Source organism: Dermacentor variabilis, chromosome 3 (assembly GCF_050947875.1).
Source record: "Dermacentor variabilis isolate Ectoservices chromosome 3, ASM5094787v1, whole genome shotgun sequence".
In the NCBI taxonomy this organism is placed as follows: Eukaryota; Metazoa; Arthropoda; class Arachnida; order Ixodida; family Ixodidae; genus Dermacentor; species Dermacentor variabilis.
This window is the reverse complement of record NC_134570.1, coordinates 101,830,777-101,844,062: the sequence shown is the minus strand read 5'-3', so window position 1 is coordinate 101,844,062 and position 13,286 is coordinate 101,830,777. Positions and strand designations below refer to the sequence as shown.

At 44.9% G+C, this 13,286-nt stretch overlaps 1 protein-coding gene across 1 annotated transcript in view; it reads right to left on the bottom strand.

Moving 5' to 3' along the window:
* LOC142574637 (uncharacterized) overlaps positions 1 to 9,540 on the bottom strand; it is a 49,459-nt gene extending 39,919 nt beyond the window's left edge. The window contains exon 1 of the mRNA XM_075683677.1: positions 9,394 to 9,540. Coding sequence (XP_075539792.1) covers positions 9,394 to 9,540 — 147 coding nt within the window. The remainder of the gene's footprint in view (positions 1 to 9,393) is intronic.
* Positions 9,541 to 13,286: the final 3,746 nt, after the last annotated feature.

The following is a 13,286-nucleotide window of genomic DNA, read 5'->3' as shown; positions in this document are numbered from 1 at the left end:
GGTAAAGCAGATTGGTTGGAGTAATTACGACGATTACTCACAACCATTTCACAACTGTCGCACACACCTGGTCACGCTGCGCGGTGCCATCTCTACAAGGAGGTGGTGCAGGGACTCACTGAGCGCTGGCGTTGAAAAGTGCACAGGCAACCCCGTCGCAGTGCCAAAATATGACAATAAAGTGTAAAGTGCACTGCATCTGCCTTTTTAATTTCCCTACTAGAAACATGGGAAATGACAAATAAAACTTCAGCACACTAGAAGTTAGAGTTTGAGTGATATTGTGAACAAACTTAAGAAGAACGTTTTGCATTTTTGTAACCTTTATCATATTTTTTCTAACTTGTTTGGGCAGTAACTAGTGCATGTTGTGCCGTCTTTTACAGAGGGCTGGGGGCCGGAGATCGAATTTTTATTAAGTAATAACTGGTTGCCGAGAAGATCCCGTTTTCTTCTCGAAGCTTGACCGCAGGTTCTCGTTTGATTGCCCGGATAACGGCTCTAGCTTTCAGCTCAAGACCATTTGAAGGTCGGTGACAACGGGAGCTAAAAGCATTTCGTACTTAAAACGTAGAGCGCCTCGAAAACAAGCAATGCTTATCCGCCCCTACAAGGTGCATTGATTTCAGAGCTGTTTAAAAAGGTCACCCGAGAAGTATCAATTGCAAAACTAGTTCGTGAATACTTATGAAAAACTGCAGTCAGCAGCACCCAAAGCATGGCACAGTCCTTACCGTCAGTATGCGTGCACAATAACAACAATAACTGTGTAATGGCCATCGCAGTTTCTAAAAGTAAAAGAGACCTGCTTCAAAAACTTTGGATGAATCTAATTACATGTGTTTGACTTCATAGAAAACACTATGAGACGATAAAGACCACCCCATCAGGTGCGCTAGGCACAGTGCTGTCCCACCTGTTAACCACCAAGTCGACAATGCATGTGTACAAATGACTGTGTTTCAGAACCAGAAGGGCACGCACTGCATGTTTATTATCTGTACTGGAGGTCCAGAAATCGGTCAATAATCAACTTAAACAGTGGTGCCGTACCCATCAACCTTCAATACCCGTGCATATAGAATAATATGAACTACATGTTCGATACTGCATGAATATATGCCATGTTCTTAAATAAGGATAAGAAGATTCCAAGAATAAAGTAACGTTATGACCTGGTTGGAAGTAATAGTATTACTTAACTTCCTATGTTACCATGTGTAGCACTGTCATCGTCAATGGATTTATGCTTGCTTTGCAATCTTTTGCTAGGTTGTAGGATTTGAAATCTGATCTCTTCTAAACTTCCGAGCGGGAGCAACTGTATTGTTTCCAGACGAAGCAGTCATTAAGCGATCCCATCTTTCTCTTCTACGTTCTTCAATCGTTTATGCACGGCTGGGTATTTCTGAAAAAGCATAAAGAAACAAAAGTTAGCACGGTGTCGGGGGCACATATTGCCCGCAGATTTGGTAAATCACGTAAACATTGATCTGCGTTCGTACAAATTTAAAAAACATGGAGGCCTGACAAAAATTATGTTTCATGTGCGCTCATTAGGTATGCACAATAAGTAATTGTACCTGTTGCCGCAGAAAGTGAAATTAAGATGCCGCCTTAAGAAAATGCCAAGCTCATGCTTGCCGACTTTGTTTTGAAGTCTTCAGATCTCAATTTAGAGGGTGTATATAAATATATATATATATATATATATATATATATATATATAGTCTGAGCCTGGTTAAAAGGTACGTAATTTTACAAATAATCTATCCAGAAAAACCGCAGCTCCGTGCGCTGGTTATTGCAGAACAGAATGCTGTATTGGAACGGAGAACCGAGGTGGTAGCAGTAGCCTTATTCCGTAGCCAAGAAGGCCTTGTCTGCAGGCATAGAAGTCGACGCCGTATACTAGAGCAGCGTGGGTAACGCAAACCACAGGTGAGGCTTGGTGGATGGTGGTCATTGCAACGGCGGGGCAGCGGCGTAGATGAGAACCGCGAGGACAGCATGGTAAAGAGCGGCAGCTTGGCCACACACAGTGGTGGCGATAGCTGGGGTGTGCCAAGCAGGGGCAAACTTAGTCACGACTGGAGCAGCGGCATCGGTGGCCACAGCTGGCGCGGCGTGGTAGGCACCAACGGGGGTCAGGAGTAAGATAGCGGCGTAGGTTGCAGCAGCAGGAGCGACGTGGTGTGTAGCGTAGCAGGCATTGTTGGAGCGGCTGCGTAAGTGCCAACAACTTGTGTAGCATCAGCGACTGCGGCCACAGCGGGAGCGTAACCATGATAAGGAAGTCCACTTTGCAGCTCTAGCCAGTGTAATCAGCAAAAGCGTTTGTGGCAAGAACCAGGAAGACGAAAGCACGGATCGGCAAAAAAAGAAAACACGATGAATTAAATTTATATTTTTCCTTCACAAAGCATTCTGAAGATCCGGTTGACGACAAATAAACAATAAAGTTCGGCACATTCTGAGACTTTTGAAAATCATAGCCCAAATTAGAGCCAAGGCTGTTGTGGATGTTCTTGAGTAGTATTCTAGTCTTGCTTGTCGACATCAATCCGCGGTTGTTGTTACGGTGCACCTAAATGCTCGCGTGTATCCCACCTAAACGTCTGTCAACATCGACTACAGGTGAATCACGTGGCATCATAGGGTGGTGCAGCTGTTTCACTGACGCCAGCAACAATAAATAGTGGGCCACAGTTTATTTAAATTCGGAAACATTGTCATCCGGCAATCACACTTACGATGCACACGTGAGCACACAGAAGCTTCGCTCGGGAATCTGCAACCATTAAGCCCAAAATCTACCACAGTTAGTTTAAAGGGACATTTTCGATATTGCGTTCAGTAACATACAATACGATCTTGCACCTAAATTAACTACTTGTTAGCGTCTTACGGCTCCCGTAGTTGCACAACCACTATGATTGTTCTCAACTGGGCCTGGAAGAGCACACACTGGACGTGCGAAAATTGTGAACTTTATTCATGGAATTGTTTTTACAAGAGTCCTGTTGAATTCTCTACAAAATTTCCATGGCCCTAAAGCTTAACCTATTATCATCATTTTAATGACTCATGTATTCACTCAATACCTGTGAAAGGTGGATCAGTTTTTTTTTAATGTGCTCATGAACATCTTTGACCAAATCGGCTAATTAGCGTTTTAGTGGCACTGCTTTGAAAGCTACAAAAAGCTTTCGACAAGGAATTACCGGTACATTCACTGAATTTGCAAAGATTTTAAACATTTCCTACCGAATTTTAGCTTTGTATAAACATAACTGGAAATTCCTGATACACAGTATTAAAATTGTAACCCTCTACCAGGCAGATGTCTTCAGTAGAGACACTGCAGACGGCTGGCGAGGGCAACACGTTTCGTATTACTATTGCTTCTGCGAAACAAAGTTTTGTGAGACATGTTTAAATACATCGAGTTGTAGTTACAGTTTCGCTGTGAAACACAATAGCCAGACATCCTAGGATATATGATAGCTCGTCATCTATCTATTAAATAAGGGAACCTAAGCACAGTTATAGCTAATTGGAACACAAGGTTACAAAGGTTACAAGAGTCAACATAATGCCATGGTGACTTCGTGCTGCTGTTTAGGGGACTGCTGGTATCTGTCATACTAACAGAGTTTTTATACACGAGTATTAGTTACTTTCGCCGCATTTATTCTTGAGAACTTCGGAAAACTGTCGAAAACTGTTCGGGAAAACTGTGTATGACTCTCGCATACACATGGCTCCACCGTGGTTTCCCATGTAACCTTTCCGAACACCATAATAGAATGCGTAAAAAGTCATCCACGCTAAAATATTCTACATTGCTACACTAAAAATTATAATGCTTATTGTAATCACAATTATAATCAAGCGAAATATAAGCATAATGCATAAGCATAGCTTGACACAGCTGCGGGAAAATGGGAGCTTTGTCAAACAAATATTGCTGATTAGGTGGGAATAAGAGATGCAAGTGCCTAGAGAGTGTGTTGCCTGGCCATCATGTCTAGGAAGCCCTAGTTCCACAATTGTTATGAGCTGATATTGTGCGTAAATGGTCTTGCACTACGCTTCGAAACCTTTAACCATAAAATTGTATTCATGGACAAATTTCTCTTGCCGTTGATAGATGCAGAACAATGTGTGATACCTTAGTAAATCTACTCGTAGACGTGTGGATTCAGAGCAGTTGTGCAAAATGTCATTACCTCGTTCAGTTTGCACTTTATTCGCTAAAGGCTGGCAATACTGGGGAGAAAGTAACATGAGCGCAGTTTCTGAGGAAGGAAGCATAGTTCGCATCTGAAACTGTTTTTCTTGCAGAACACTTGCACCGCTGTTTGCTTGCCGCTATATGACAAGGAAATCAAAGATGTATCATCAACATGCCAACCTACGACACCGTATTTTATTTTATTGTCAATGTCGAGGCAAATAAAAGCGTGGAAAATGAGAACAAATGTTAGAGAAAGTAAATATTTCCGCGAACTTGGAGATGCTGCTTTCATCCTCCAACCGAATGATTCGAACTAAGAAGGATTTTTCCACGTTCGCAACATAGCACTTGTTATCAAGAGCTTACTTAAAAAGCGATAATGTTCGCGATGTGTATGCGGGTCTCAAGAGGACATACACATAATTTACGGCAGAACTAAAGCAAGAACACGTGGGTCACGCTCGTGAAGTGATGCAAAATTATTTTATTCCTCTTTAAATGATATCACGTCATCACGTAATTTTAACGCTTATTCTAAGAAGCAGTAGCTCCTTCGGTCTACATTCTCAGATAAAAGTCCATGCATGAGGCCTTTATTATTACAATTTCGTCAGAATGTCGAAGCCATGACAGCGCCATCAAGCGCACCGGGTCAGTGCGTCCACGTAGCGCAAACAGCGCGCTGGAGGCTACCAGGGGTCGGTGAGTGCGTATGTGTCGAAATTTTGTCATTAGAGCTCCGGCGGCATCGTTCGTGTACACCGAATTTTATGTTTAAATGTTGAGAACAAGCGCGAAAACGCCATCAACAACCGCAATGTCATCGAGCGCCTATGGTTGTTGGGGACCACGAGAACATTTATTCACCCACAGGCACAAGTACAACTGTGGCATGTATCCACATATGTGCACACGTGGAGCACAATATAGCGTATGACATCGCAAACTACATAAACAAAAGGAGCAAACCAATGACTTAATGGTGTTTTCTTGACACTCGCTGTGCTACTTCGCCTTCAAAAATACTTTGAGGCCATAATTGCCGTCACCCATAGACGTCGACTAGATAGCGTAAGCCACGTCTAAGCACTAACATCTTTATTATCCTGATAAGTGTCCAAGCTGCCGGCCCTCTTTCTACAGAATTTTAATTGCATCAAATAAGAGGCACCTGAACCACAATTCGTTTAATGAACTAAACAATTAGAACATCATTATGCCTGCTTTCTTAAACATTAGCTAGTCACTAAACTGAAATTGCGTCTTGGGGAGTTGCATGATGACAAGTGCGCGACGTGATATATATGATAGGGTACACGAAATAAATAAATAAGTACGTACATAGGACAGCTTTTCGCAGAAGCGCGCCATGAAAAAAATTGTGTTCAAACGAGTCAACGTAAAGGCAAAACAACTTTTTTAAGCGCATCATGCAGCTAACCTGTTGGGAAGACAGTCTGTTGTGTAAGCACTGAAAAACGGCTCCTGAAAGTGGGATTTTTTAGTTTCGTGATGTGTGTGGTAATGAGGGGTCAGTGCATACGAAGAGAAGGCCAATATAGAAAAGGGCAACAAGGAGCTTCGCTCGACGTAGCCTGGCTTCATGTTGCTTATGGCAAGAAATACTGCGAAAAGTGAGGAAAAACGACTACATTACGAGAGTCCTTGCATTCCTCTTAGGAAGGGGAGTTGACAGCACTGCTTTGACAACACGACTAGAATTCCGAGGCTCCGTGCTAAGCGCTTCCATCACCGACGTTGAAGGTCGTCCAGATTTGTCGGGCCACCGTTACTGAAAACTGCATTCAGGCTCCTACTGCTTTGGTAATGAGAATCAATGTGTTTCGAATACTTTACTCTGAGTTTCTGCGCAGCAAGTTAACTTGTAGAGAGAGGGTTATTCTTCTCCGAAAATTTTCTGGACTCACACTTTATTTTTTTATTTCCGTTTTACAGATTTATTATGCAACAAAAGGGAAACATTCATTTGCTTTGAAGGTACAGAACCGCCAGTTCGCCTGCTAACAGAGCGGCTATGGTGGCGTGAGCGGCGGTGGACCCAGCTGGAGCGTAGCCATTGTACGCAAGACCATGCCCAAGGCCATAAACGCAGAGAGCGTAGCCAGCAAATGCGCTCTTGCCAAGAGTCAAGAGAACGCAAAAAGTATCTGCAAAATAATTGAAGATCGAAATTAGAAATGCTCGAACAATAAGGAAGATTTTCTCAAGAATAACTTGTTGATGTTACAGTGATATCGCCTAAGAGTCCCGTAAATTGAAATTTGATAAACACAAGTACTTATAGCTTCTGAACATTTAGACAGAAAGCTGTTATGACCATCAAAATCAGGATTTCTGTGAATTTCCAAGTGCAAACGGAGCTTACATTTCCATGCATTTGCTCACCACGTTGTGTTTAGAACTGCTGTCCAGCCGGCTGCTGGCACACGGTACCCTCCGAGAGCTTTTATATTTTAACTGCGAAGGTTTTCAAAAGCGTCTTACGTCTGCGACATTGATTACTGACTTGACACTGGTGTGGCTTCGCCAGAAAGAAGCAAAAACAGTGCACAATCAGTTCGTTCGCGATATAGTGTGCATGAAAATTTGTAATGATCACATGAATGTTGTAACACTGGCGGGGAGATGGGACTGATGTTCACTAGGATGTATACCGTGAGGGTAAGATAATGCGAGTATAGGACAGCCCGCGATTCTGCAAATACTATGCGCTGTCTTAAAGCACTTTCCGAGCCATACGTGACGAAAAATCAAGAGTAGACTTTTCACCACGTCTCTATGACACCTAAAAAAGCGTTAGGAATTCATGTGTCGCCTATAGTAGGTCTGAGGAAACTGCGAAGTAGAAGCCGTTCCTGTGCAACGCCTTGTAATATTGTAAGAGGGCTACAGCTCTGGTCCGCCATGACATTGCTGTCCATGGCTCCCCGGATTTTAATAGTACTCACCCTGTCGCGGTGACTCAGAACTACTAATGTCATTGTTCTGGTGACCACGTGGTTGCGTGTTTAACTACTTGGCATGGCGGGCGCGTTTCCAGGGTGAGGAAGTGCAAAAAGAGCTCGTACACAGGGCGTTGGATGAATGTTTAAAAAATCGCTGGCAGTGAAACATAGTATGAGGCCTTACAGTTTACGGCTGCCTTTTCTAACGCACAGGTTATCGTGAAGCGGTAACTGAAATAACCTTAAAATATTACCTTATCAATTCATTGTAACATTATTGGCACGAACCATATATTTTAATACTACCATAAACCCAAACATAACAATTAGTTACTTTCATGGTGTTTCATAGATACGAATTTAACGATGTCAGATTTCTTGCAAGATACAGCGGCTGCGACAGCTAAATATTGCCAAGAAATTAAAATATAATGAAGTGCTTTGCGCAGAACACAACTCGTTATGTTGATGGATACTGCTCGAGGTAGTCATGAGTATACTTCTATTTTTTTCTGCAAATATAATTTATTTAGTTCGATGAGTTAGGTTTTCATTGAATTAGCAGTTTGCTTTTCATTAACCCTTTCAGACGCCCCTTTATTCCGTTTACTGAAAACTTGCTTTCACCACATCTCTTGCCTCTTCAGAATCATAGAAATTGTGCAGCTGCAGAAAAAAATAAGAATTTTTAATTATTTAGCGAGTTTTGTCGAGTCTACGAAATTTCGACTCCATGCGAAAACTCACTACAGGAACATCAACTACGAGAACACATACTACACGGTGTTTTGAAAAGCTCGAAAAGCACTTATCCATCCACTTGGAAATTATGCCTGTTGCAGGACATAGTGAAAAACAATGAAAGAAGTGAACCCGCTACATTCAACATGCTGACTTAGAATAAGAACACCCAACCGTCTACGTGACAACTCATTTTGCTAAAAAATTCTGCACGTTATTCAAAATTGCAGCATAGTTCCAATAATAAGTGTTTAAAGGTGCATGAAACGCATTTTAATTATCGTTACTTCCATCAGAGATATTGCTATTGATGCACTATCCTGCTGTGCACAATTGTGTAGACAGCACCTCAAAGGGTTAAACTTTGATTCATTAAATATCGGTAAAGAATGAGTCGGTTGTCGACTTGGAACTGGCTATCACTTCCGCCCAGGTGATCTTCTGCTGTTGTTGCTGTGGCTTACTTGTTCCATATCGCGAGGAGCTTGAACTTGTCTCCCTTGTTATAGGTGGTTGTCGGCCTCTTGATTGACTTCTCTCCCTCACGTACAGGGGTGGGGGTCTTGGCTTGAGCCTTTTCTCGCACTCCTTGCTTGCCGTCTCGTGAGGTAGTCCACATAGTTTGCACTGCAACTGGCAATCATGATCTGCTTGTGGGTTCTGCACCCCGCACCGGTTGCAGATATGTTTGTCTGGGTTGGGGCATACGTCCTGCCGGTGGCCGATTTCTCCGCAGGCCTTGCAATACTGTACCGATCTGCGGTATGGGCGACAACGTGTGTACGAGCCGGCCACCTTCACATAGAAAGGGATGTGCGGACCTTCGAAGGTGATAACTGCTGAGTTGGATTTGCCGAGCATCCTCGCATGCAGGATGCCACAGTTGTTGGCTGCCAGTAGTTCCGCAAGTCGTTTCTCCGTCGTACACGCAGTGATACCGTGCACGACTCCACGTACTGTTCCTGGGAGCGGTTTGATGTACGGCGTCATCTCGTATGTGGCCGCCCCAAGTTCGATGCTGCTGATGGAACCGAGCTTCAGTGCGTAGTCCTCGTCTGCGGTGCTGGCAATTATCAGGTTCTGCTTCCACTGCGTTTGGATGGTTACGTTCGCGCAAAATTCTTTGAAAGGAGAACCACTTGCCCTTGCAAGTCCTTCGGCGATCTTCTCGTCCGGCCAGCTGGACAGTTTCATGCCGGTTCTTGGTCGGTATACCACCTTGTAATCATTCTCTGGCAGCGGCGGCGTCACGCGTCGCGGCGGTGGCTTGCCGTTGGTTCGGCTTCCCTGATCTTGCTGCCGTTGGTGGTTGCTGTTGGCTTGCATGCTTGCTTCCACTCTCGGGTTGCTCCTCGCGTTCAGTCCTCCTTGCTGGATCTGGGGGTTTTCTTGCTTTCCTCCCTCTTGTATGCGGTCCTCGTTCAGCGCCTTCTTGTTTTTTCTTGCCTTGATTGCTTGGAACCATGGGCCAGCTTGACTCAGCGTCTTGCCGCTGTTCTCGTCGAATTCCATGTTGCTCTGGACCGCTGTGGAGTCTTGGCTATTGTTCTCTATGTCCATTTCGTGAGCACTGCCGTTCGTTTCCCCTGCCATTCTCGGTGCTCGCGAGGCCACGCGGGCCCGCTCCTGGGGCGCGTGCGGCGTTCGGAGAACGGTGTTCGAATATGTCGAGGTGCTCGTTGCTCGGTGTCTCAAGGTAAACAAATCCACTCACCGCGGTAATTCTGGCGACTTTCGATGCCGATTGCCTTGTCGAGTTCAATGACACAAAATCGTGAAGTTTGGTTAAGGTTAACTGCAATAACTCGCGATAAAAGCAGCAGCCCATGCGAAGCACGTCCGCTCCACTCGGCCCCACATCCACAACACTTGGGAGGAACTAGTAGAGGCCCACAAGACGAGCCAGATAGAGCGACTCAAGCTCACCAGCACGGGTAGGGACACGCTAATAAGACTGGGCTACCCAGTTGAATATGAGTCCAGAAAACAGCGGGTTCCTCTACCCCTGAGGGAGAGGATCACGGTGGCCAGCATCCCGAGAAACATGCACCCTGAATACCACAGAGAAAGGAGGCGCGCGAGAGTGAAAGCTCTGCGTAAGGCCTACGAAGGACCAAAACAAGGAGAAGTCCGATACACCGACGCGGCGAAGTACAAGAACAGAGCGGCCCACGCTATCAGCGTGATCAACGGCCAAGGACAAGAGGTAGCAGCGGCCTCGGTAAGCACTCCAGACATCGACTGCGCGGAAGAAACGGCGATAGCCCTGGCGCCCACTACGGGCCAGCGGGAGGAAGATCTAATCACGATCATCACCGACTCACAAACAGCATGTAGAAATTACCAAAAGGGCTGCATTTCCAAACAAGCCCTGAGCATCCTCGAAAAGCGAGATAATTTTCCAGAGGTGTACATTGTCTGGGCCCCGGGACACGAGTCCCTGGCGGGTAATGTAGCGGCTAATGCCGCTGCCCGAGATCACATTCTCCGGGATATCCCACCAGGTTCACGAGCACCGGTAGACCAACAAGATAGCGTCCCGAAAAGATACGCCGATATCCTGAGCCACTACAGACTGGGTAGAAGGATCTATCCACCCCCGCATCCCCAGCTGACAAGAGAAGAGGCGGTGATCTTCCGAAAACTACAGACCGGCACATTCCCGCACGGCACCCTGCTACACGCAATGTACCCTACGACCTATACTCACAAATGCGCCTTCTGCTCTACGCTTAATACCCTCTACCACATGGTATGGGAATGTCAACAAAATCCATCGACACCGCCCATCACCAGACCAACCGTCGAGCAGTGGGAGGCCCAACTGATAAGCTCGAGCCCTGAAGACCAGCATCGCCTGGTGAGCAGGGCCAAGCTATCAGCTCAAGCCCACGGCATCCTCGACTAGGGACGCCGCCCACCTCGGACGATTTTACCGTCAGCTCCTTTCAACTAATAAAGTTTATTCCTCCTCCTCCGGTAAAGAATCAAAGAATACAGTGTGGAATGTTGTCGAAGCATGTGGCCATTAAAGCAGCCTATGTCGCGTATGGTCACCGTTTCCAAATTTCCGCCTATATTTTTGCAGAGAAGCTTCTGGACCTACTAGAACCGTGAAGATACCTTATGTGCATGTTTTCTTGGTGTCCCGGGAGGACTACATAGACCATTTATCGAGTTTGCATTTCAAATAAATAAAGCGGAATTGGGGACGGGGGGCGGGCGCGTAGCAGTGATGTTCAGGCAAACTTAGAAATTTGCTAAAGCCTACTTTTTTGCCTGCCTGGAGGCTTTACGTGAAACGCTTACACGGTTTCTCGTCTCCCTTGAGATCGCAAAAAGCGACAGCTAGTTCAACTTACGGGAACCGATATTAGGGTGATATATTAAGAAAGCGTTACGTTCATAGGCAAATTGTGAACCTTGGAAATAATTACTGAATGCTGAGGTTTTTCCCAATATTCATGTGTCATAAAAAAACAGGTAGCAGGTTTTTCTCTTTCTTGATGAAATAACGCGAATTTTCAACATTTAGTAAAATGGGAAGAAGGTTGGAATGTGTGACACAAATATGAACAGTATAGGTCAGTCGTAGCGTGTAAAGAAAACGCTACCTCGTAAGATATGTTTGCCTATTGTGATGTATGAGGTCAATGTGCCATAAAGTTTACATTAAGAGAGAAAATATGATATCTTACAGGTATTGAGTGGGCATAGTTTTAAGAGTGTGAAATTGTTAACGGGCTCGCAAAATTTTCATATATGTTTGGAAGTGTAAAACGACCGTTGACCGCAATATTACCAAGAGCCATAGGTGAATTGATCGAGGCAACGAGTTGTTATTCCATGGAAATTACAGTCACGTTGGGCTTTTATGTGGAGAAAGTTAAACGTTTATTTATTTATCTGTCTTGCAAATCGGCATTGAATGCATCCACTCACGTATTCATGTGCGTCGTAGGCGTCCTCTGAAGAGCAGATTATGGGCGACGTTTAGGCAACATTTAAAGTGTCTGCATTTTAACTCATCTTACGGCATATTGCGTGTGCCGGTACACCAAGCGCCGGCATTCAGCCCGCAATCGCGACAGTTAAATACCTACTACAGAGATTAAATTTAGTGAAAATGAGGTCAGTGCGACACTGGCAATGACACCTGCTGAAGTGAATACACAGTCACCTTACCAAAAGAAGAGGACCTTTACGAAACCGTGCTGCACGCACACTGATAGTTGAGCATGTCTTCCTGTATAGGCGATGAGATTCGCGACAGCTGCGCGACCTGTATGCAACAAGGAAAATCAGCGCCGGGAGAGTGATAGACGCCGCGTACGCTCTGCGTAGGCTATCTGCTTAGGCTGATATATATTGATTGCGTATTTTCTTCATTTCTGTTTATTTCGTGCTTCATGTTGGAGCGTGTGTGTTAATCGGCAACTCCCGCTGGCAAGTGAGAGTGCCCGTAGCGCATAGAAATATCCAGATACAAGCGAAAACTGGCCGAACGGGACGCTGCATCCTTTACTGACGCAGTGCATGCTCATTGTTCCCTTCTAGGATAATGTGCTGATGTTTCGGGCTTAATTTGCACGTATAATTACATTGCCCTAACATTACTATTCAATTGGTTTGATCCTGGTCACGTATCGAGAGGCCCTATTGTAATCTTCTTTATACATAAAATAAGCAGCAGCTGTTGTTGATATATGGGTTTTTGTAATGCGCTGAATGCATGATGCGAAAGTTCAAACTTCGTCCTGCAAGACAGGCTGTCATGGCAGCCATGCATAGCGCTGCCGATCACATACACGGCACAGCATATCAGTCTGCATAGTAAACCCAAGGGCGCTTCCATGGAAAGGGCTCGGCTTATAGCCATGCCCGTCCTGCATCTTTTCGCATCTCATGCTACTTATTCTCATTTCTTTTACTAGCTAAGGACCCCAAGAAGCATTACGTAGGAGGATGAGGGATTAGAAGACTGACAAGAACAATAGGTCACGTCCCAAATAAAGCAGAATATTCAGGAAAAATGAAAGAGAAAAGCCATCGCTTTCCCTGAGCTTTCCCACTGCTAGTGGAGGTCAAAGCATAATGAATGCTTGGTGGCGCATTCCCTGAGCCTGTGGCAGTATTTTGGAGTCTATTTCATCTCAAGATATCATTTGTCACGCCGTGATTAAGATACAGTATTTATATGCGAGGCGTCGTCATCCAAGGCCATGCCAAGCACCCAAATAAATTGTATATGAAGTGCGCTGTCTTGTGTGTGCTCCTTGAACTATACACGTACATTCTCAAAACAACGAAGCGTACGTAGAAAGCGCTGCAAATTCACA